Genomic DNA, 22,899 nt, shown 5'->3' on the forward strand with positions numbered 1-22,899 from the left:
TGCATGGAATCACTGCCTCAGAAATACTACTATTTCAAATGACTTCAGTTTCCTCTCACAATGCTGTGGTTCTACTCAAAACAGATCATGCAATCAAACAAAGGAAGCTATTTTGTGATTCCAGTCGAAACACATGAAGCAGTCAAACAGAGAGAGCGAGACAAATTCCCACTACGAAATGTTAGCCAGGCATTCTCGCAAACGACTCATCGTCACAAAGCCGATGCCACAGACGGTGAATCGGCTCTTCAACCATAACAGCAACAACAAATCCACAATTCCTTGATCGTCCAAAATCATCTCCGAGCGCATACGTGGGAAAATTTAGATCGAGCTGATATCAGTTTTTTTGCCGTAAAATGTTTGTCAGAATTGACAAAAAAGAACTTGTTTTGTGTGCTTTGAACAGCCAATTGCGTGAATAATAATAACCAATCGAGACACACCGAGAGTCAGCCGAAGAAGATTGGGTTCGTCGAGGCCAATCGCCGCCGTCGCGCAAGGTTATCGACGGTGATTGGATTCGTCGAGGCCAATCGCCGCCGTCGCGCAATGTTGTCGACGGTGACTGGGTTCGTCGAGGCCAATCCCGGCCACCGCGCACCCCCCAATGCGACCTACCGACTGATAACCGTCACTCGCCTTGCAAGCAAACGTCCGTGCGTTGTTATTGGCTTCGGTCCCACCAACAAAATAGGGCCGGGTTGGTGGGTCCCTATGCCAAACCCAATCCCACGCCTCTCCGCCGCTCTCGCCTTATCCCCAATCGCTTGATCTCCTCCTCCGCCACATCCTCCGATCTCCTCCGCTTCGGTTCCAATCCCTATCCAAAAATCCATTACTTAAGAGAGTCTGTTTCCTTTTTCCCCCATTGCCTCCCACTGCGGTTGAGGGGGTCTCTTTTTGTTCCTTATCCTCTTTTAGGGTTTCTTCCCCGCCCTTCATGGCTCTGATTCTGGAAGCTCTGGTTGAAATCTCGCGGAAGCCCAACTTCGCGGACGTCGCCGTGGAGCTCGCGATGTTCGCCGCCCCCCTCTGGATCGCCGTCCTCGCCGGGCTGCTTCTTGGATGGGCGTGGCGGCCAGGCTGGGCTGCCGGGCTGGTTCGCGCGTTGAATCCCGATTCCGCGCCTCCCCCTCAGCCGTCGTGTTCTGCTGGCCCCGACTCGTCCGTGGCGACGGCGCCGACGAAGGCGGACGGTGATAGGTAGATGTTTTGACCTGTGGTCGAAGTTTGATTCCTTTCTCTTCTTCTTTGGCCAAATCGTGTCCTTTTGGGGGTTCGCAGGAGCGAGAAGCTGGCGGTCACCGAGGAAGACTTGGAGCACCTGTGTCGGCTGGTGGAGGTGACGGATGGGGGCCCGGTGTGGCACAAGATGATGGACAAGTCCTTGCCCAACATGAGGTATCTAGCGTGGCGGAGAGATCCTGAGGTAAAAGCTGCAACTTGTACATGCGAATACTTTGGTCACTGAAAGTTGGATGTATGTTCTTCCGGTCGAGAATTTATGTAATTGTTGTTTCGTTGTTCGTGATAATGCCCTTTCGAGGATGCACTGGGTCAGTTGGCATAATTTGGTGTTTTCATGCTAGACGGGTCCGCCGCAGTACCGTAGCAGCACTGTATACGAGGACGCAACACCGGAAATTCTGAGGGATTTCTTCTGGGATGACGAGTTCCGGATCAAGAATGGTTGGGATGATATGCTCCTCCAGCACACCACATTGAAGGAGTGCCCAACGACAGGGACGATGGTGGTTCAATGGGTTCGCAAGGTATGAATCATGATGGATTTTTTTTACAAATGCAGGGACTGATTTTACTGCTTGTCATGTTTGTTTATCATCTTTCTTTCTGTGCAGTTTCCTTTCTTTTGTAGCGATAGGGAGTATATCATTGGACGCCGCATATGGGAATCAGGAAGGACTTACTACTGCATAACAAAGGTACTGAAAAGATGTTTCCAACGCATACGAGAATGAATGTTGTCATCTCTGGACAATGGCTTTTGCTCTTTGCACAACTAAATTTGATGCATAAAATGAGCTAAATGCTATTTCAACAAGGGATGTGAAAAAACATGATGCCATTTTTTCAGTTGATGAAGAGAGTATTGCGATAATTTATGAACCTAAAGAAACACCAAATGGAGTCCCCCTAAAAAATTTTAATTAGAAATATGCTTACTAACCTGTGTAGGTTACATGGTGGATAGGATACCAGTCGAATGCTTGTCGGATTCATGTTTCTATTTCATTGAGGTATCAAGTTTTTGGATAACTATTGAAAAGTAATCATTTAGGGATATCACAGAGGTACTTTACTTATTTTGTGGACTTGATGTTTTCTGAATATTGATCTTTTAACGATGGACAAGAAAGATATGCAATTGGATTGTGCTCAAGTATGTAGGATGGTAATACAACTAATAAAAAAAAAATATCTACCATATATCTAAAAGACTAAACACTGGAAGATTGACTACTTGTATGCTCTTATAATTTCTTACTATATTTCCTATCATTATGAAATGATACCAAAGCCTTTCTCACATTCAATAAAAGACTTTGCCATGGCTATCGTACATCTGATTTAATTTCAGTTGGAATTAAGAAGGAAGAAGCACATGACTTATTATTGTGTTGGGGAAGCATGAAATGAGTTTTGCCAGAATTAACTTCAAGAACCACATCTACTGTCTTGATGAGGATAAGAAGATTCATTCATGATAAATGGGAAGAGGAACCATGGAACCATAAGGGAGGGTAGTCAAATAGGCAAATGTTGTTGGTTCGAGAAGCAAGTAATAGGATTCTCCTTTTAAATGTCAATTGCTTTTATTTTAAATAGCCAGTGGAAGTGAATGGTACTTAAAGGTCATCCTATATCAAGGGTCTGCTACTAGAGGTCATCCTAGTACAATTGACAAAAAGCTGCAGATAATCCACCAATTAATTATTGTGTCATAACCATTGTCACAAATGGACAGTGAGAAATTTTTAGAAGCACCAAAGTGTTGTAATTTCAGATACATTATAAAGTAGAGACGGTATTGAGCATCAGATCATTTTCAATAAAGCTACTGATGATTTTATCCTTTCATAAATTTTGGATTATTATATCTTTGGAATTAAATTTCTTTCTGATGAATAGGTTAGCAATGCTTGTTAGTTTACTTGTTACCATATACTATAATCCATAACTAACACTTCTAATTGTCAAGCATCTGTGGCTTGTGATGCCACATATCATGTCTTTTTATTGCAATTATTCATATATTTTCTCTTTTGTTTCCAAAATCTGACATATGAGTGTATGAGTATTATTTATAATGATTGAATTTCATGCTTCATTGAAGAAAACTGAATGTAGTTTGTGGAAGTAATGGTATATGATCGAGGGAAGTGAAGAAATCTTACATGCAATGAACATAAATTAATGTGTGATAAATTCCAAGCAGAATGATTATATGATGATGTTGGTTGTTTGGTTGTTTTCTTTGATGCATCTGGTTGTACACATTCAGCTCAATCAAGGTGTTAAATAACTTGAATACAAATGTGTAGCTCTTATTTTATTATTGAACTTGTTGGTACAATTTTCTTATGCATCTCTAGTAGCTTTGATACTGTAATATCATCTTAAGATTAGCTTGTTAAGGTCCAGAATGTGCTTCAGCACCTGCTTCAGCACCAAAGTTGAATTACATGTAACAGAACTTGCGATTTGTGTTTTATCCCAAGCGAGAAAATGATTTCTGTTTTAGGAGAATATCTTATCAGTAAGGTTTTTTGGAATTATGTTTTGATGATCAATAGCTTTATTCTCTGTTGTTTGTTTGGCCTCCATAGTTATCCAAAATTAATTAATAGAATTTTTTTTTCAGTATTAATTAATGCAAATTCACTAATTAATCACTTAGTTTATTAATGTGTTTTTCAAAATAAATCATTGACATAGACTTTAAAAACCTTATTAATGATATAAAATTCTTAATTAATGCCTTATAATTAATACAAATAACATAGGATGTCAAGAATCTCAAGCTTTTCCTCAATACCAATTTGTTAACTGAAAATCTTCTTAAATAAAGCTAAATTCAGAAGCTTTTAGTAAGAAGTTCTTCAGGAATTTTCTTTTGATTCTATTAACTTTGTTATCGAGAAAGGCATGAATCTGAATTTTTCTATTCTTTGTGGCCATTATGGTCATCATAATTTTGTGATTGTTGCAACTTAACCTGCCTGGTACACCTTTTGTTCATTTACAGCAGATCGGTCTGCTGCATTCCTCTGACACTTTCCATGGTATTTAGATTTGTACTTGTGATTGCACAATTGCTGGAGCAGCTGCTTGAGTCCTAGCATTGTGTAAGCTTGAAAAATGAGCTTTAATTTGTGTGTTCTTCCACTAAAATGGGAACAAATACAGCAACATATTTCCCAAGGTGAATGTGACATTTGAATTGACCAATCTCCCATTGTATTATCTTTTAGGGAATCCCATGCTTGGATGTACCTAGGCGCAACAAACCAAGACGCGTTGACTTGTATTATTCCAGCTGGTGCATTCGTCCAGGTAAGGAGCTATTCATAGGTTTGTTTTTCATCAGCAAGTAGATAACAGGTGGTCACATTCACTTTTTCGTGCTTCATATCCAGCTGAATCAAAAAGAGATGGTCAGATGACTGCCTGCGAGGTTCTTCTGTTTCACCATGAGGATATGGGCATTCCATGGGAAATTGCAAAGCTGGGAGTTCGGCAGGGTATGTGGGGCTGTGTCAAGAAGATCGAACCTGGCCTGCGAGCCTACCAAGCTGCCAGGAGGACCAACGAACCACCATCTCGGTTTGTTTTCATGGCACAGATCAACTCCAAGATTGATGCCGAGCAGTTGAGATCATTTGAGATCAGCAGCGATGCATCAGCTGAGATTGTGGAAGCAGAGAAACAGAACTTGGCCTGTAGCATACCCAAGATCCTTCTGGTTGGTGGTGCTGTAGCCATGGCCTACACCCTTGACCATGGCCTGTTGACAAAGGCTGTCATTTTTGGAGTTGTGAGAAGGTTTGCCAAGATTGGGAAAAGATTGTGATCTGGAGTGAAAAATCTGTAGATGAATATATAATTAAGCATCTCTGCGCACCAATTACCATTGTGTTTACAGTCTTCCCCTCTCATGTGACGTGGTTGTAGAAGTAGATGCAAATAGAAAGACATTCTGAACCTTTTTGAAAAGAAATCCCAAAAACAGAGCATCATTTCATCCTCTATTACTTTGTTCCGTCGGTATCTCATGTGCTTCTTGTGGTCTACATTGTAAAGGTGTACGTGGCCTTCTCAGTTTCATTGATTTCTCAGCAAGCAGCAGTCCGGAAGAACTCACAGGTTTGTGGTCGGGGAGATGCGATGTTGATGTGTCGAGTATCCTCCTCCTCTCTCTCTCTCTCTCTCTCTCTCTCTATTTTGTAATTGATCCAGAGAAGATTCATCAGATTAATGTGAGAAAAATGTCCCATCAGATTTATATGAGAAAAATGTGTACAAAAGAGTTGGGAAAGTGATGAGAATCCATTCAATTATGATTGCAAATGGCATCATTATATTGTGAAAAAGGCATTTGTAATAGATTGACAATGGACATCAGAAAAATTGTTCTTTTGCGGAATTATTCCTTTCTTCACAGACATTGCAAAGTAGGGTATCAAAAACGAAAAGTTGAGAATAGAAAAAGAAATTCTAATATACAATTTATCTGATACGTCACACGTGTGAATAAAAAGATATACCAATTATTTGTATTCAGATCCTAAATTTTCTTTTCACATGGCTTTTGGCATCATCATGCTATTCTCATTTTCACAAAATTAAGCATAATAATGACAGGCCAATCGATCGTTATCTCTTAGTTATAGCCACATATTTACGTATGACAATTTCATTATGTCAACCACATGAGATCACAGCCCCAAAGACACTTTGTCAAACAAATGCATATGTTACAAGTATGTACCAACCAACACTCGTGGAACGAACACAATGTGATTTGCCCTTCTTTTTTTTCTTTTTACAATACTTCTATTCTAAACATTGAGTACCGGTTTCCAAGTAATACAGGGTTCAGTCACGAGGTGCTGCAGCATTGCGAGGACAACCGATGCTTGGATGAGAGAAGGAAATGTATCAAGTACTGTCATGTTTCCAATTTCTTTACTGCTCAACCTTTCATTTGAGGTATGATCAGTCGGCCCTGAAGGTTCAGGCTGAGGAGAACCATCGCTGTCTCGGCTGGGTCCCGAAGATTCAGGCTGATGCGCACTATTGCTGCCCCCAATATTTGCAGGTCCTGGCAGATCGTCAAAATGCTCTCCACCTCTGCTCTCATAATTGGACCTTCCATTATCACCGTCATCTCCTGGAATTCTTAGAACCTTGTCTGGCTGTGCCTCAACACCAACCCATCTTAGATGAAGCTGCCAGATCAGTTGTTAAGTACGAAAGAAAATCCAAAACTTTTGCTTCGAGGCTCTAACGGATCTGTAGGTTTTGAGTACCTGAAGGTACAGGTTGACCTCATCTGGACGAGAAAGAAAGGGGAAATCGCCACCTGTTTTCAGGATGGCACGTCTGGCTCCAGGAAATCTTTCACTCACTTGATCTTTCAGCTGTTGCGGAACAGCACAGTAGTCATTCGTCTGCAAGACATGGCAGCAGTAGTTAACATGGTACCCCACCAACTTACTAGATCCTCATAACTTAATAAATGTGTGACCGTTTCAGTCAAAATGGATGCTTCTAAATTATACTGCCTGTATGCTAGAATAACAGTGGCTAACATGAGGGATAATTCCTAGCTTAGACAATGCTGTTGCTGCACAGCACAGAGAATTTCTCTTTTTGGTTACTCCTATGTGATGTTAGACCTGTTTTCAGCAAAATCGTAGGTATGAAATCAGCAATATGATGAAACAATGAAAAAGCCACACGAGAACTAAACCAAAGAGGAGAACCAGACCCAAGAATATCTAATAAGCTAAATACGCAACAACGAAATGTAATGCCTCAACTATTTGTAGGGCTAATGGATAATTTCACTGTTGAACTCTGTATGAAGCAAATTTTCTGGTTAAATCAATAACATCCCAATCCTTTTAAATAGTTTTTGATAAAATTTACTCAGGAACGTAACATACATCCATAATAGTGATGAAGGAATCTGAGACCAAAAGAGGACCAACTGATGCAACGTTAGCATTCAACTTTAACCTTGACGATAGATCATCCCTTGACAATGTTTCTACCTGCAAATTAAGTGTTTCGGAATATTACAAGAAAACACAAAAACTAAAATGTGCTTGTGTTTATTAAAAGAAAGGAAAATAAAGGAATATGGCAACTGATAATGCACATACACAAATACATGCGAATTTCTTGATTCAGCAAACCAATAGAAAATATTATCATTGTGCAAAAAGTTTGAGGGCATCCTTCAATGCTAAACCCATGAAAAGGAATGCACAAGATGCAAATCAGGACAAGTCAACCATGCCTAGCTCCCACTAGTACTCTAGTATTGAATGGTCTTAGCTGGACTCTCGCCCACCTAAATAACGCATGTGAAATACATACCAGAAATTATACATCTTTTTGTATCGATAATATATCAGCTCCCCAGGGTCCTCAAGAAATTGGTGAAATGTTGAAAATGTCCAAAAAACGAGCCTGGCTGATATTCAGAGATGACAACCAATCTCTTTATGGTATTTATCCTTTAATACCTCGAATGAAGAATGGTAACGGAAGATAAAAGCAGATTCCAGAAGAGATCAAAATACATGTAGTTGAACAGATATACACATGAACAAACCAGAAGAGAGGACATGAAAAGTAAACAACTTCGACCACCTGCATGATAATGTTAAAATAACCCGGAAATACCAGTTCCATTTAGCAATTGCACAATATGCCAGATGCAACTGAATATGCATTTAATCTGACAAAGCTGACAGATAAATGAAGTAAAAGAGGATTCATGGAATATGTTTGACTGAAACAATAAATTCCCTTTTCTCATTAATATAATAGATAAATTTTCAATGACATTATTGCATTATATGCATACTCGACACTTGTAAACTAAGAACACCATGAAAATATATTCAGCTTAAACCATCGAAGTCATTAGAAAACGGACCACAACAAGGATATGAACAACATAAATTGTGAATACCTGCCCAACAACAAAGTCCACTGAGTCGGCAATGAATGGTTCATGTGGACCATCACGAATTCCTGATAAGATGTACCGCTTCAGCAAAAATGAAGGTGTCCAGTTAACACTGCAACATCAAAATAGGGGAGTCTAAAGACAGGAAGAAAAGAAAGATGCGACTTGTGATGGTCATCAGTTATCAAAATGATATCTGCATGATTTTAAGTTTTGTCAGCACAACACATGCAAATAATGTGCAATCACGTTACAACACAGGACAGTCTACGGCAGGAATAAACCAACAATGTCTGATAATATGCTGAAAACCAAAGATTCATTGGAGCTTTACAAGGAACAAATCCATGGGTTATTCCATTATAAATCCATGGGTTATTCCATTATAAACATGAGTAATTGCCAAAACAAAACATTATGTTTCAAAAACTTAGCAATCAAGAAGCTCTGAAAAAAATTTAGTAGCTACTAAACAGCTTATATTAGGACAGGATGGGCTCCCACCATAGTTTTGGTACAAAAAAATGCTTAACATTTGGGCATTAAGTTTATTTCAAAAAAACATTGGCACCATATAAACCATTTGAACAAGCTGACTTTTTTGTCAAAAAAGAAAGTATTAGAAGGAAGTTATAGAGGTGTCTCCAGCTTCATCTGAAATAAATGGTACACAATTACTGATACAAGCAATAGATATTGCATAAGCAGATTACTTGACCAACTATCTAAGCACCTATTTTGGTCAGAGTTTTACTTATCCTAAATAACAAGAAATTTTGCATCTGCAGTAGCCATCATTTAGTTGGGACATTATGGCTTGTTGTTTTAGTAGCTCATTATTTAAATTATTATTGCTGCATAGTCATAGTTCTGAGCAAGTTTTAAAACCTTGGTCAAATACCATCGGGGATCAGACCATCACGATTCCAGTATGCATCGACGAACCAACACTCAAGACGGTTGGTCTTGTCCATGCTAAAAAGGGAGGGGAAGGATGACTAGCAGAGGAGGAGAAGGTAGAAAAGGAAGAGGTAGACAAGATGGTGGATGGGGGAGGACAAGGAGATGAAGGAAGATATGTGCTGGTGAAATAGTCGGATGAGGAGATGGTGGTGACATGGCAAAAGGCAGAGGCAGTGGCAACATGGCAGGGAAGATGAGAAGGTGACAGCAGAGGAGGGTAGAAAGAGAGAGGGCTTGAGAGAGAGTGTGAATAGAATGTGTGGAAAAATAGAGTGCAAGAATGAAAGAAAACAAATAAATGAAAAAACAGTTGTCACTCACAATTATTAACATTTGTCAACCCAAAGAGTAGTAGTTACTAAAAAAAGATATTAGTAAAAGCACTTCAAACTTGATTTAATCAACATGCAGTAAAGGCAAGAGATCATACACTGGAGACCATGGCATGGCAGCAGCAAACTTGTGTGTCTCCAAAAATGCATTTGAAAGAACCAATGACTTAACCCGCCTTGGTCGGTGTTGAGCAAACACTAATGCAAGGAACCCACCAAGCGATGTTCCATAGATGTGTACCTATCATACAGTCAGGTCATCACTAACTAAAACCCAATTTGTGGTAACATATGCATTAAATGAGATTTGGATGGAACAAAAGTACAGCTCAAAACATTATTACCAATAATGTGAATCGCATATCCTCCATCTTTCTGAGTGTTTTTATATTTCACAATTAACGTGTGTTGGATTCTTCTCGCGATGAATATTGTAAAGAACCAAGAAAACTGCTTTAGAGCCTATTTTCTTATAATAATGATGGCATGCTAAAACAGGTGGATTGGTCAATACCTATGATAGCTCTACCAAGAAATGCAATCCACCCATCCCCCTCTAGGGCTCCTAAATGGAAGCACTACCTCCACTTGTTTTGAAAAGGCACTCGGATGCTTGCCTATGCGCCTAGGCGAAGCAAGGCCCAAGCATCTCGAAGAGGGTCTAAGGGAGTAGCTCGGGCATGTGTCGAGGCATTGGGCGACTCAAGCTTGCGCCAGAGTCAATCGAAGCTTGGGTTAGCCTAAGTTCATCAAATTGAATTAGTTAGTTCAGTCGAACCAACTAATTCAACCCCCTATGCCCAACCTTTTCCCTACTACCAGAAGAGAAACCCGACATCGACATCTTCGTTTATTCCTCCGACCTACTGCTTCATTCCTCCGTCGTATGTCGTTGATTGCTCTCTTCCTCCGTCTTACACCGTCAACTGCTGGCTTCATCCACCCTACACACCACTGCAGTTGCATGAACCCTGCCTGGGCTCAAGACCGCAGCCTTCCTACACCATAGGCTGCTGCCTTCCTCAGCCAAGGTGGCATAATCCGCTGCCTTCCTCCTTGGCTCCGCCATACACACTGCTACCTTCGCCAATCGGTGATCATCAACTTATCAATCTCATCCTCTTTCTCTTTAAGGATGTGGTAACAGTAACTCTGCAACTTAGATCTCTGCTTCTATTTCCTATAAATGATTTCATCTTGAAAATTTGTTAGAAACTGAAGACAAAACAGCACCCCATTAGGACATAAGAGCACCCTGTTAAGACATAACAACACTGTATAGTTGTAGCACCCCGGTAAGACATAAGAGCACCATATTAAGACATAACAGCACCCTGTTAGGACTTTCCATCACCCTGATAGCAATAAACTTAAATTGAGTACCCTACTAGAACAAACAACACCGTATAGTTGCAGCATTCTTACATGATCAGTTGATATTAACATATTTCTACAAATTTTGCCTTCAATGTTGAATTCTTTCCGTATTTCAAGAAGTATGACAAGTGTATTTAGTAACTCAGAAGAATCATTGACAAAAAAACTTAAGAAAGGATAAGGTTGGAAATACAACAATTTAAAGGATCCCAAAGATCGTAATATCATGACTTACATTTTCTGCAAGAAAACTACTAGAAGTGGCACTTTTGATGCAAAACAACATCAAGTCGAAACTTCAAAAATGCATTAGCTTGAAAACGGTGTCTATGTGACTCAGACATGAATGATAGAAAGACGCAAATGATCAAATCTTATAGTATTCTACCAAAGGATGATGATATTCAGAATCTTGGAGATTATTGAAGAGAAAGATGATCTAAAAAATATTAATGCTAATGAAAAAACATTATCTAATAGAAGATGAAAAGAAATTGTTATTGCTAAAAAGTCTAAAATTTCACAAAAGAAGAGACCAATGGACTTGTATATGTTTCAAGAAACAGAGAATATTATACAAAGAAAAAAAGGAGAAAAATTAAGATAAACAAATATAAAGGTAAAAACAATTTAGTATATTGCTCGCTTCTTCTACCAAGTTGGAATTCCCTTCAATGCTTCTTGTTTAGGCAAATTTAAACTGATGATTGAAGTTGTTGGAAGATACAATCCTAAATTAAAACCTCCAAGTTATTATGAGTTAAGAGTTCCATTATTGAAAGAGTTGGACTACACATGATTTGTTGAAGGTTCACAAGGATGCATGGAAAAAGCATATTTGGTCTAATATGTCATATGCTTGCACCGATAGGAGATAAAGGAATATGATGGTCAACTATGTTTTAGCTAGTAAGACTTTTTCTTTGATTGTTCTAATCTTTTAACTACAATTCTCAAATTTGAATAGAAGATAAATTTTATTCAATTTTATTCTCCTCTTGTCTAGATAAATTACTCTAATAAAAAAAAGGTCACACTTGTATTAGACTCTATACATGACATATTGTTTTGAGACAATATTAGAGGATATCGGAAAGATTGTAGACATCAAAACCATAGAGCAGGTGATTGCCAGCGGATGATTGTCACTGGATTTATATATAATCATATTGGGTCTTTGAACATAACAAAAGTAAATCATAAGCATCAAGAAATTGGTGCAGTATGGTGTTACTCAATTTGTCACTTCATTTTTGACACAGCAAAGTGTGGACAGGCAAAAGTACAACTTTTGAATTATGTTTACCTCAAAAAAAGGGATGACAAATAAATGAACAAAAGATGTGAATGGTAAGAGATCAAATAATATTATCTTTGGTGTCATCTTATTGGAATCGTATGATGTATGCATTAGAAGTAATGGGTCCTCTTGTTCGAATTCTCTATGATTATACTAGGGCTTTGAATATGATGAGAGAATTCACAAGCATCAAGGAATTGGTGAGATATAGTTTCATTTGATTTGTCAATTTTTGACGTTACAAAGTGTGTACCGTCAAAAACACAACCTGAGAAATGAAAAAAAGCCTACAATGGAATATATTTATGAGGCTATGAATAGAGCCAAGAAAACGATTCAAAAGTCCTTTAGTGGAAATGAAGAAAAGTATAAGGATATATTTACAATCATTGACAAAAGATAGGAATACCAGCTTCATCGTTCACCACATGCAACAGGACATTATTTGAATCCAAAATTCTTTTATAGGAATGCCAACTTCAGCTTAATGTAGTTGTAACTAAGTTATATCAATGAATTGAATGGTTCCAAGCATTGAGGTGCAATATAAGATCAAACACAAATTATCTTTATATAAGAATGTTAAGTGCCTTTTTGGAATTCATATGACAGTTCGGTCATGGACAACTAAATCCTTAGGTATTTATAACTTTATATAATTGATATCATGTAAATGTATATAGTATATTATTTTTAATAATAAAGTTAAATTTTGCATCTAAATGGTGGGATCTATTTAGAAATTCAACCTTGAACATGTAGCAATTGGTTATCAAATTTCTTAGTTTGACTTGTAGTGTTACATGTTGAGCGAAATTAGAATGTCTTTGTGAATGTAAGTTAAGAATATTTTTGTTTCAGCTAATCTATTCTTTTTTTTAGATAGATGTATTAATATATCTTTAATTCATATGACATGACAGATTCACACAAAGAGAAGAAATCAATTATGGCATCAACAATTGCATGATCTGGTCCATATAAAGTATAATCAAGGAAGACTCATTATAATTTGTAAAATAGTATTAATCTAAACTCATTACAAGACATTGATGATTTAAATAAGTGATTGACTTGGGAAATGAGTGCGAACTTGTAAGATGCAGAAGATGAACTTGTATTTGAAGATAACAATTTGACATTGGGAGATATGACAAGAACCTTAGGTGTCAAAAAATTAAACACATACACAAAACAAATGACGAAAGCAAAAATGAGTACAAAAGCCTTAATTTCATCACCTATCATTGTTAAAGAGAAGGAAACATATTTTGAGAAAGATGGACAAGAGGAAGAAGAAGAGAAAGATGACATGTTTAACAATGATGATGTTGATTATAATGATCATTGAATTTGATATAAAACTTTATTGTTTTGATATTTTTATTATTAAAAGATGGATAATGTGATTTGGTACTTTATATGATTTCAATTTGATATGGCATTTTTATTTTTATAATCATATTTATAAATCGTAATATATTTTTTTTAAATTTCAATATTTGTGAGCGCTTTGCTTTGCTCAGGAGCCTCGAGCGTTTTGGGACTTTGACAATTAGCGCTTTTAAAAATTGTTATTAACACAAACATGCTTCAAAAATTTACACGATGTTAATTATAATAAAGTTATAAATACCTTGGGACTTAATTCCCTCCATTAAATTACCAAAGAAATTTCAAATAGACCTATAACATTCTTATATAACGATAATTAATTGTTGAGAACTTCAAAGTTGACAGCTAATCTTGCAATGCATTAATATAATTCAAATACAACTTCTATATCAAACTCAATAAGAGTTCTTATAAAAAGAATTTTGAATTATCTTGTTGTATGTGATGGAAAATGAAGTTGACATTCTCATCATTTATATATGATTACATAAATATCCTTATACTTCTCTTTATCTCCACCAAAAAAATTTGAATTATTTCCTTACCTCTATCCATAACCTCATAAATATATCTCATCACTGACTTCTTATTATCTGCGAGCCAAAGAACTCGAACAAGAGGGTCCATTACTTTTTATGACCATATGGATCTAAAAGGATAGCATTAAGGTAAAATCAATTGTCTCTTGTTTTTTTTTGCATCTTTTGTCTTTTTACCTGTCACCCATTAGTCGGTGCTTTTGTTAGTGAACACTTTGTAATATTAAAAATAAAGTAGCAAAACATGTGACATCATACATCACCAAATCTTTATTGCTTATGAATTTTCTCATCATATTTAAAGCAATAGTACGATTATATGTAAATCCAACAACACAAATTGTTCTTTCTAAAGTCTACAATCTTTCCTATATCCTCTAACACTAAATCAATAAAATATGTCATGCAAGGAGTCCAATAGAAGTGTTGGCTTTTTTACATAGAGTAATTTACCTAAAAAACAGAATAATAAAATTGACAAGAGTCCCATAATAGCTTCCATTCAAACTGGGGACTTGGGGTAATTAGAAGTTTAAAACATTCAAAGGAAAGTTTTACCAGCTAAAACATATTTGCTTCCATTATAACTTGAATGATATTTTATTCTCCAATTTCATCTACAACATAGTCAAACAAATCAAATATATTTTCCCTAAATTTCACAAACATGGTTCCTAAAGAATAATCAATCATAAAATTGATTATATTCTTATCTTGTATCAAGCAGCACATGACATAATATAGCATCTATGCTCGTACTTATGTCCCTTCAAAAAATCATTTGTGTAGTCCAACTCTTTTTTCAGTAACGAAACTCTCAACTCATGATACTTCGAAGTTTTAATTTAGGACCATATATTCCAATAGCTTTAATCACCAATCTCTTCTTTTGTAAAATTTTAGACTTCTCGATTGTGATAACTTATTTTCTTATTTTGTCATATACTCTTTTCCCACTAGCATTAATATCTTCTAGATCATCTTCCTATTCAACATCATCTCTAAGGTTTTGAACAAGGTTCTCAATTTTGGTCCGTACCGGTGTACTGAGCCATGCTCGATACAGTACGTATAGAAGCATACCGATGATACACCGAGGTATACCGGTGGTATGCCCAAAAAGAGCTGAAAAACCTCCAAAAATACTTGGAGGTAATGATCCAAAAATTCCTGGAGCCAATGATCTAAAAATACCATGGCATACTGACCAGTACGCCTCAGATCGAAATCTGGGGTGTACCGACCGGTACACTTCAATAATGATCTAAATCCGACGTGTACCGACCGGTACCCCTCGTTAACGATCGAATTTCAATCATTACCGTCCTATACAGACCTCTTAGTTTTAGGAATTACCAACAGGTAATTGCCTGTTTTCAGCAATTACCGAGAGGTAAACCTTTATTGTTGTTATTATTAAAATCCTTGTGTGTAGGAACATTTCCAACTAGTTTACGAAACTAAAGGACTCAAGAGAGGAGGCAGGTAAAGTGATAAACCTATTTTTGGATTACACATGTCGGCAGAATAAACGGAACCCAAAACAATTCAAGACTGGATTTTGCTAGTTCCAAATAAAAACTGAAATCTCAAATTAATGACTTGTATAGTATGATCCAATCCAACTATGGTAGTCTGACCCCAAGGCAACACTTACATATTAAATTATATTGCATATGATACATACATAATATTTGGGCATATTTATGAAAGAATATTAATACAAATAGCATAGTCAATTATACATATTTAAGTGTGTGCACTAGGCCAACCTTTTATACATATTTAAACATAATATATAAGCAATATACATTACATATTGTACAACTATATATTTCTTATTTATCCACCCAAGTCTCTCTCTCTCTCTCTCTCTCTCACACACACACACACACACACACATTGCCTCTCTCTCCCTCTCCTAAAACCAGTGATTTAAAAAACGCTAAGCGCCAAAAGGCGCCAAGGTCCAAAAACGCCCGAGCGCAAAGCGCTCGCCCAAGCGAAGCGAGACGCTAAAATATTAAAATATATAATATAATTAATAAATATAATTATTTAACAGTATTAAAATCAAAATAATATATTATTAATCTAATAAATACAAATACATTACTGTTACTAGTATACTGTCAACAGTATACTTTCGAAATAGGAGAAGGAAGAGGAGTGTAAGGGAAGACCGAGGGTGTAGCGACAGCAGTAAAAGTGAGCAACGGCAACGAGAGCGACGAGCGACGACAGCGGCAACGGGAGCGGGAGCGACAAGCGGCAGCGGGAGCCCGAGCGACGACAGCGACAACAAGCAGCGACAGCGTGAACGGCGAGCAAGGTTAGGGTTGGGCAACGGCAGTTGATATCGGTGCTTTAGTTGGTTCGATTAAACCAACTAAAGCACCGGAGATCGAACCGGACCTAAAACGCTGGTTCGGTCGCCTGGTTTAACCCAGGCGCTCGCCCAAAGAGCCCGACGCCTGGGCTCGGGCGAGCGCCCAGGCGGCGCCTCTTTGAAGCACGCCACCTGGAAGTGAAGCGAGGCGCTCGGGCCTCGCCTCGCCTCGCCCGAGTGCCTAGGCGAGCGCCTATTGAAATCACTGCCTAAAACATCCTAAAACATGAACCCTACTCTTAAGTAGTAGCACCTCCATTCCCAAAAAATCAACTCCCTACCAATATTATAAGCAATATACATTACATATTGTGCAATTATATATTTTAAATTTATCCACACGGGTCTCTCTCTCTCTCTCTCTCTCTCTCTCTCTCTCTTACACACACACACATTGCCTCCCTCTCCCTTTCCTAAAACACAAAACCCTACTCTCAAGCAATAGCACCTCCATAGCACCAATGGCTAATATATACATATGAGTTTAAATAGATAATATTTCAAACCCAAAGTCCCTTATGTGATTCCTACTCCACTCAATCTACGTGATTCACACTTGTCTCTCACAACCTCAGACTAATCTTTCAGGGCTGAACCATGACTGTGCTAATGACTTGTGAGTCTAGAGAAATGAAATCTATTCAGAAAATAATAAAAATAATAACTAAACTTCCGTTGGTCTTTCAAACACCAAAAAAAGACACAGATGAGGCCTTAGCTGTTAGCACTTAGCTATATGAACAGAAGTATTATATATATTGTCATAATTCTGTCTTGCACAGCCTCCATAGCAAGCACCTGACTTTTGATAAATGATGCTTGTGTATCTACTTAACAAGAAGTATTCCCGATGATAAAAAAATGTTGTATATTTTTTATAATTTGCTAAAATCTAAAAGAATGCAACCTTCATGCAATTGGATATTAAAGGCAACAAAAATTAAGTGAAACAAATGCAGGTACATACATGATATATACTGAGTGTATCCAAGAATTTCTCAAATGAAAGAACCCACTCATGGTGATTCCAGACACGTGGTAAATCAACAGAAATTACTCGGTAGCCCTGCAAAGAATGCACTATCATACTCTGGCAAGTGCCAACTTGTTTCATGTAGCAAAAGTTTGTGCAGATAAGATTGATACTATTTATTATATACAATAATACAAATGTCAACTACTAAAGCAGAATAGACTCCGGCATAGGACTCAAAAAAAAAAAAAAAACAGATTCATTAACCCAAACTTTCATGTTCTGAAAGAACTGGTAACATAAACTATGATGCAACATTTCAAGGAAATTTTTCCTTTCCTGTTCATATAATATACAAGACAACATTTCACCTAGAAAGAGGGCAAGACAGATTAGAAACAAAGATATCTGCTTGCCTATTATCACTTGATTTTTGCTACAATACAAATTTCAATATATGCTATTTAACATACATAAAAGTAAAAAACAATCGAAACTTAAAACATGATTCGCCTTACCGGTCCGTACTAATATACTGACCAACCATTGGTATAGTACATACCAAAGCATACCGATGTACCGCCACATGGTACGGTAGGTCGTATTGACAAATTGGCATGTACCGCCCGTACCAGTCCCTTGTCGGACCAATACGTGCTGCCCATACTGAGAATACTTGAGCTTGAAACATGGTAAGACAAAAGTTGGTAATAAGAATGGCACTAAAAAGGTGAAAGTATAAATCTATCAAATATGAGAGTACTTGAGCTTGAAACACCTATCAAGGGAAAGAAAACCCTAAAATGCCTTAAAGAGAAAAGACACTGTCATATCATTGGCAAGATAATCATCTAAAACCAAAATAAAGGAAAATATTAGCTTACTCAGAAAGCACCAGAAAAAGATCACACAACAGCATTTCCAATATGCCATGTCAATAATTAAAACCAGATAAAGCCAATTTTTTCATTCATGGATACTGTAATATTAAGTTATCATTGTAAAGAATCTTCAAAATGCAACAGTCATAATGCACCCTCAAATAGTTGAATATTTATGTTTAAGGGAATTTATAACTTAGCAAGTGCATGGATATAGAAGGTGATTGGAGGACTAATGAGGGAAACAAAGACCCAATTTAACACTTAGATAACAACAGTTCACAGCTAATACAAGATATAGAAGCAGTGTAAATTATCAAACTAAACTAAAGAAAATTTAGCGTCAAAAATTACCAAACTCCTACACATGACAACACAATGTAAGTGGCAAGTAAAAAAGTTGCTTTGATCAAGATGATGGTAAAAATCTGAAGAGTGCAACTTTTAAATCCTCATGACCAAGGTTGTTGCTCTGATGTGCACTCATGATTTCCATGGAATAACTTGATATAGGTTTTATTGTTCATAATTTCTTGTTAATATAAGTTCATGATGATGCTAAATGTTAGATCAATTTAACAGGAAAAAATGTAATAATAAGAAAATTAGAAAAGCAACATATAAGTAACAATTGGAACACAATATATGTGCATAAAACATGTTCATCCAATGACATCAACATACTGTATATAGACCACACACACTAACTGGACAAAAATGTTCTTTATCTTTCATTTCCTGTATTTGGAAAAACTAGTTATTGATGGGAAAACTAATGCAGGACTCATTTTAGAAAGAAAGGATCTAAGAGCTTTCCCTTTGCCTAGCTCAAAAATGCTATTTTAACTTCATCTTATAGTTTTACTTTATCTCAAATTCTGTATCTCTATGCGTATGACTTGCTCTCAGTTACAGTTCCATAGATGACAAAATATAACCTTGCTTTCGTATTATGCATAAAAAAATTTGATAATGCATAGCCAATTACACGTTGTGATTTGAATTTCAACTAGTCCACAAGGCAAATGAAGCTGCAGCATGCAAGAATGTTCTCAAGGTCCAGCTTCAAACATATTAGTGAAATCCTTGCAAGTGCCAAACCATCACTATATTATGTCCATATTTGAGTATGCACAGAGACATAGACCCAAGATCAAAAAGATCTTATTCCTTGACAATTATTTTGCATTATCATAAAAGGGAATGGAGATTTTCACGAAGGCTTCAACTTCCAAAATCACACAGCTTTAGTATGAAAATAATTTTTCTAAAGGACAGTTTTCTGCAGTCATAGAAAGCAAGAACAAGTGAAAATATTTCTCCTATATTACCTTCATTGAGAGGGACTTGATCTGTTTGTAATAGACATCTGCAGTGCCTGCAATTCCAGGAATACAAATGAGAGGAGGCACAGCCTTTGGACCAAAGTCATAGTACCTCCATTGTTTATTTCCAATCTGCACAATGTTAAAAGCACATTGGTAAGACACAAATAGGCATCAACAAATTTTGACAAACCAAACTACAATCAAATTTGTGATATGTAATATGTATAAAATTATGACAAATTCAACATTGGCCACTATTACCTACTCTTGCATCATTTCAATTTTTAGTAGTGAATCCTTCAACTAGTAAACAAGATATATCCGCAATCGGTAGAAAGATTTCTGTAGCGTTACAGAGTATACATGCATCTAGTGATTTCTAGAATCAATGTCAATCTATGCAAACAATTTAGGGTTTTACAATTAAGGAATTAATGAGACAACGTGTTAAAAATGTGCCCTGGTATTTAAAAATGGCATACTATCTTCTAATTCTAAAGTTTCTGCAACATCAAAATTTTCTTAATAGGCTAATTGACATCTATATGTCTCACTAAATGGAAGACTGCCTTTCCTATTTCTCCAACAACAATCTTGAACATTCAGAGGGTAACAATGAAAGCAACAATAATTGAATTGACACAGAGAGAAAAATTGTAACATATCACTATGATACATCGCACCAATCAAAAACGAAAGAAATCAACTCAAAATATGAACTAAAGGCATACCTGTGACATCTCGCAAACAATGGCTGCCTCAATGCCAAATCAGGCAATAACGACCACTAGAAACCAAACCATTTGTGAAGCACAGAGTCTACCAAATCAAGCAAACTTGACAACCAGAAAGCAAAACCACTATAAGACCCCAACAGTTCTTGCGTATCTACCAATTCAACAGCAACACTAGAAAATGCAACAGTTCTTGCATATCTATCGATTCAAGAAGAATAAAGTATCTCCGTCTCATAGTGACGATCATTGTAGATCTTCCCAGAACAAAGAAAAAGATTCAAGAAAAGCATCACTATATGATATATGAAAGAGGGCAATCGTCTTAAGATATGATCTGAGGGCAAACTTTAAACATTTGCCGAACGACTTATACACCGATACCAAATCAAGATGTACGTCTCCAACAACCGCTGGGAAAACCAAGCCCTTTCGTGAACTACCGATTCAAGAATTCGATCTACGCAACGCAAAGAAACAAAAATCGCCACCAGATCCGACAGTTCTTGTTCAAAAATTGCAAATACCCGCATAACGAGAAAGCGAAATGACTACAGGACCCGTCCGTTCCTGCGCATCTACCGATTCAAGAACAACGAACCCTAGACGACAACCAGGAACCAAAATCACTACAAGATCCAGCAGTTCTTGCACGTCTACCGATTCGAAAACAACAAATTTTCTTCCTTCCGAAGACGCCAAGAAAGATGCAGAGACTACTACGATCGTCACAGATCCTACCCGAGCAAACAAGAAGAGGAGGGAGGGGAAGGATCATACGGAGATCTTGTGGAGCGGGACTTGCGACTTGAAGTAGGCGTAATCCCCCGGCGCCGGCGAGATGCCACCCTTCATCCCACTGTTAGTCGCAGAGATCGGAGATCGAAAGGACGGCGATAGGGAGGAGGAGGCCCGGTCGGAGTATGCGATGGAGAGGCGATGGCTGTCGTCGAATCTGGGGTTCGAACCCAAAGGGCAACAAGGCGATTGGGGGAAGTATATATATATTTGGGAGGGACTTAATATTTGTTATTTCTAAATTATTTCTAAATTATTCTTATATATATATATATATATAGTACTAAAAAATTCTTGTCACTCCTTTTTCTATAATTTTTTTTTCTTCTCCTCTTTTTTTATCTTTTAAATCATTGAAGGTGATATAAAATAATAAAAAAGGATGATAAAATGAGAAGATTTAAAAATCAAAAAGGAGATAAGAAATAGTTTTTATATTTTTATATTATTTAATATTTTTAGAACTATATTGATTCTATAAGAAGACATTATCTTGTAAGTCAATTAGATTAATCCAAAAAGGTCATATTTTAGGTCTCTATAAAATACTGAGTATTATCTTTAAGATAATTATAAAATATTCAAAATATGATATTCATTGAAATATTAAAAAATATCCAGAATATATATCATCTTTCAGACAATTACAGAATAATCAATCAAATATTTGGATGGATATTTTAGGTATTCTAGATCTTAACATTCATAAGTATAATATTAACTATTTTTTCTCATTCAAGTGTTGTTAGTAGAAATTAATGATATAAATGTTCATGTTTATTATATTTTTAGGATTATCTCAAAAGATGTATGTTCCATGCTTTTTTTACAAATTAACAAAAATATTACCTTCTGAATATTTATAAAATACTCAAAATATATCGCGATTAGGAGAAAGGAAAAAAAAAGAGTAAAAATAAAAAGAAATGGGTTATGAATAGTAAATTACTATTTTTGAGATTGTGAATAGTAAAAAGAAGTTTTAAATAGTAATAAAATATAATGATTATTATATGAGCCGGCAAGAATAAACATGACAGCTTGGATGGGCCCAAAAAGGAAGTGAGGAGAAGGCTTTTGATACCTAATAATTAATAAATATAAATTATAATTATAATTATTTAGAAAAAAAATAGTATATTTTACACAAATAGAGTGAAAAGTTTATAGTCTCATATAAAAAAAAACTCTAAAAGAGATCTTACTAAACTTAATAGATAATTAAATCTTAAATAATGGACTAATTCAAGTGGACTTAACAATGACGATCTTCACACTAAATATTTCTATAAACTTATCTCCACTCAGTTAGAATATTATATTTAATATTATTATCACATTTGGTCATCCTCTTATTAATCATTCATAAATTAAAGAGCTTTTCAATAAATGGTACGAGAACTTGTCATCTTCCACTTTCTCGAACACTTTCTCATTTTATTTTATTTTTTTCGAAGAACTTCGATAGCCTTTCTAAATGTTATTATTGTCCCTCTCAAGCATATGAGCTTGACTGTTAAATTTTGTAAATTTTATTGATCTATTTTTTTTATATTTTTTCATATCGCTTTCTCCCTCCCACAAAGTAGATCAAAACTAAAAGTCTGACCTTTCTCTCATCTTTGACTATCAGCCCATAGTGTCAAGTATATTATACATCTAT

General features: G+C 36.4%; 2 protein-coding genes and 1 long non-coding RNA gene across 3 annotated transcripts; 1 reads left to right on the forward strand and 2 right to left on the reverse strand.

Moving 5' to 3' along the window:
• LOC135596732 (uncharacterized) lies at window positions 1-636 on the reverse strand. Its single transcript, XR_010481021.1, has 2 exons — window positions 447-636; window positions 1-334 (listed from the first exon to the last, which is right to left on the reverse strand). It is a non-coding gene; the product is annotated as an uncharacterized LOC135596732 (long non-coding RNA).
• Window positions 637-769: 133 nt separating this feature from the next.
• Window positions 770-5,273, forward strand: LOC103970092 (uncharacterized). The gene is made up of 6 exons (XM_009383730.3): window positions 770-1,206; window positions 1,288-1,432; window positions 1,593-1,775; window positions 1,863-1,946; window positions 4,497-4,578; window positions 4,662-5,273. Exons 1-6 carry the CDS (start codon window positions 944-946, stop codon window positions 5,093-5,095), a joined length of 1,191 nt encoding a protein of 396 aa, XP_009382005.2. The 5' UTR covers window positions 770-943; the 3' UTR covers window positions 5,096-5,273.
• Window positions 5,274-5,922: 649 nt separating this feature from the next.
• Window positions 5,923-21,418, reverse strand: LOC135596731 (uncharacterized). The gene is made up of 8 exons (XM_065088833.1): window positions 21,219-21,418; window positions 19,708-19,833; window positions 17,490-17,588; window positions 9,621-9,763; window positions 8,231-8,339; window positions 7,194-7,301; window positions 6,555-6,695; window positions 5,923-6,473 (listed from the first exon to the last, which is right to left on the reverse strand). Exons 1-8 carry the CDS (start codon window positions 21,291-21,293, stop codon window positions 6,084-6,086), a joined length of 1,191 nt encoding a protein of 396 aa, XP_064944905.1. The 5' UTR covers window positions 21,294-21,418; the 3' UTR covers window positions 5,923-6,083.
• Between the last annotated feature and the right edge of the window lie 1,481 nt (window positions 21,419-22,899).

This window comes from Musa acuminata, chromosome BXJ1-11, assembly GCF_036884655.1.
Source record: "Musa acuminata AAA Group cultivar baxijiao chromosome BXJ1-11, Cavendish_Baxijiao_AAA, whole genome shotgun sequence".
Taxonomy (NCBI): Eukaryota; Viridiplantae; Streptophyta; class Magnoliopsida; order Zingiberales; family Musaceae; genus Musa; species Musa acuminata.

What these genes read in the sequence shown, in the direction of transcription:
- LOC135596731 (XM_065088833.1), bottom strand. Translation starts at nt 21,293, where the DNA reads ATGAAGGGTGGCATCTCGCCGGCGCCGGGGGATTACGCCTACTTCAAG. An exon ending in TCCCGCTCCACAAGATCTCC is followed by an intron (nt 19,834 to 21,218) that starts GTATGATCCTTC and finishes AACATTGTGCAG; the next exon opens with ATTGGAAATAAACAATGGAG. An exon ending in TGGACTTTGTTGTTGGGCAG is followed by an intron (nt 7,302 to 8,230) that starts GTATTCACAATT and finishes CTTAATTTGCAG; the next exon opens with GTAGAAACATTGTCAAGGGA.
- LOC103970092 (XM_009383730.3), top strand. Translation starts at nt 944, where the DNA reads ATGGCTCTGATTCTGGAAGCTCTGGTTGAAATCTCGCGGAAGCCCAAC. An exon ending in CGTGGCGGAGAGATCCTGAG is followed by an intron (nt 1,433 to 1,592) that starts GTAAAAGCTGCA and finishes TTTTCATGCTAG; the next exon opens with ACGGGTCCGCCGCAGTACCG. An exon ending in TGGTTCAATGGGTTCGCAAG is followed by an intron (nt 1,776 to 1,862) that starts GTATGAATCATG and finishes CTTTCTGTGCAG; the next exon opens with TTTCCTTTCTTTTGTAGCGA.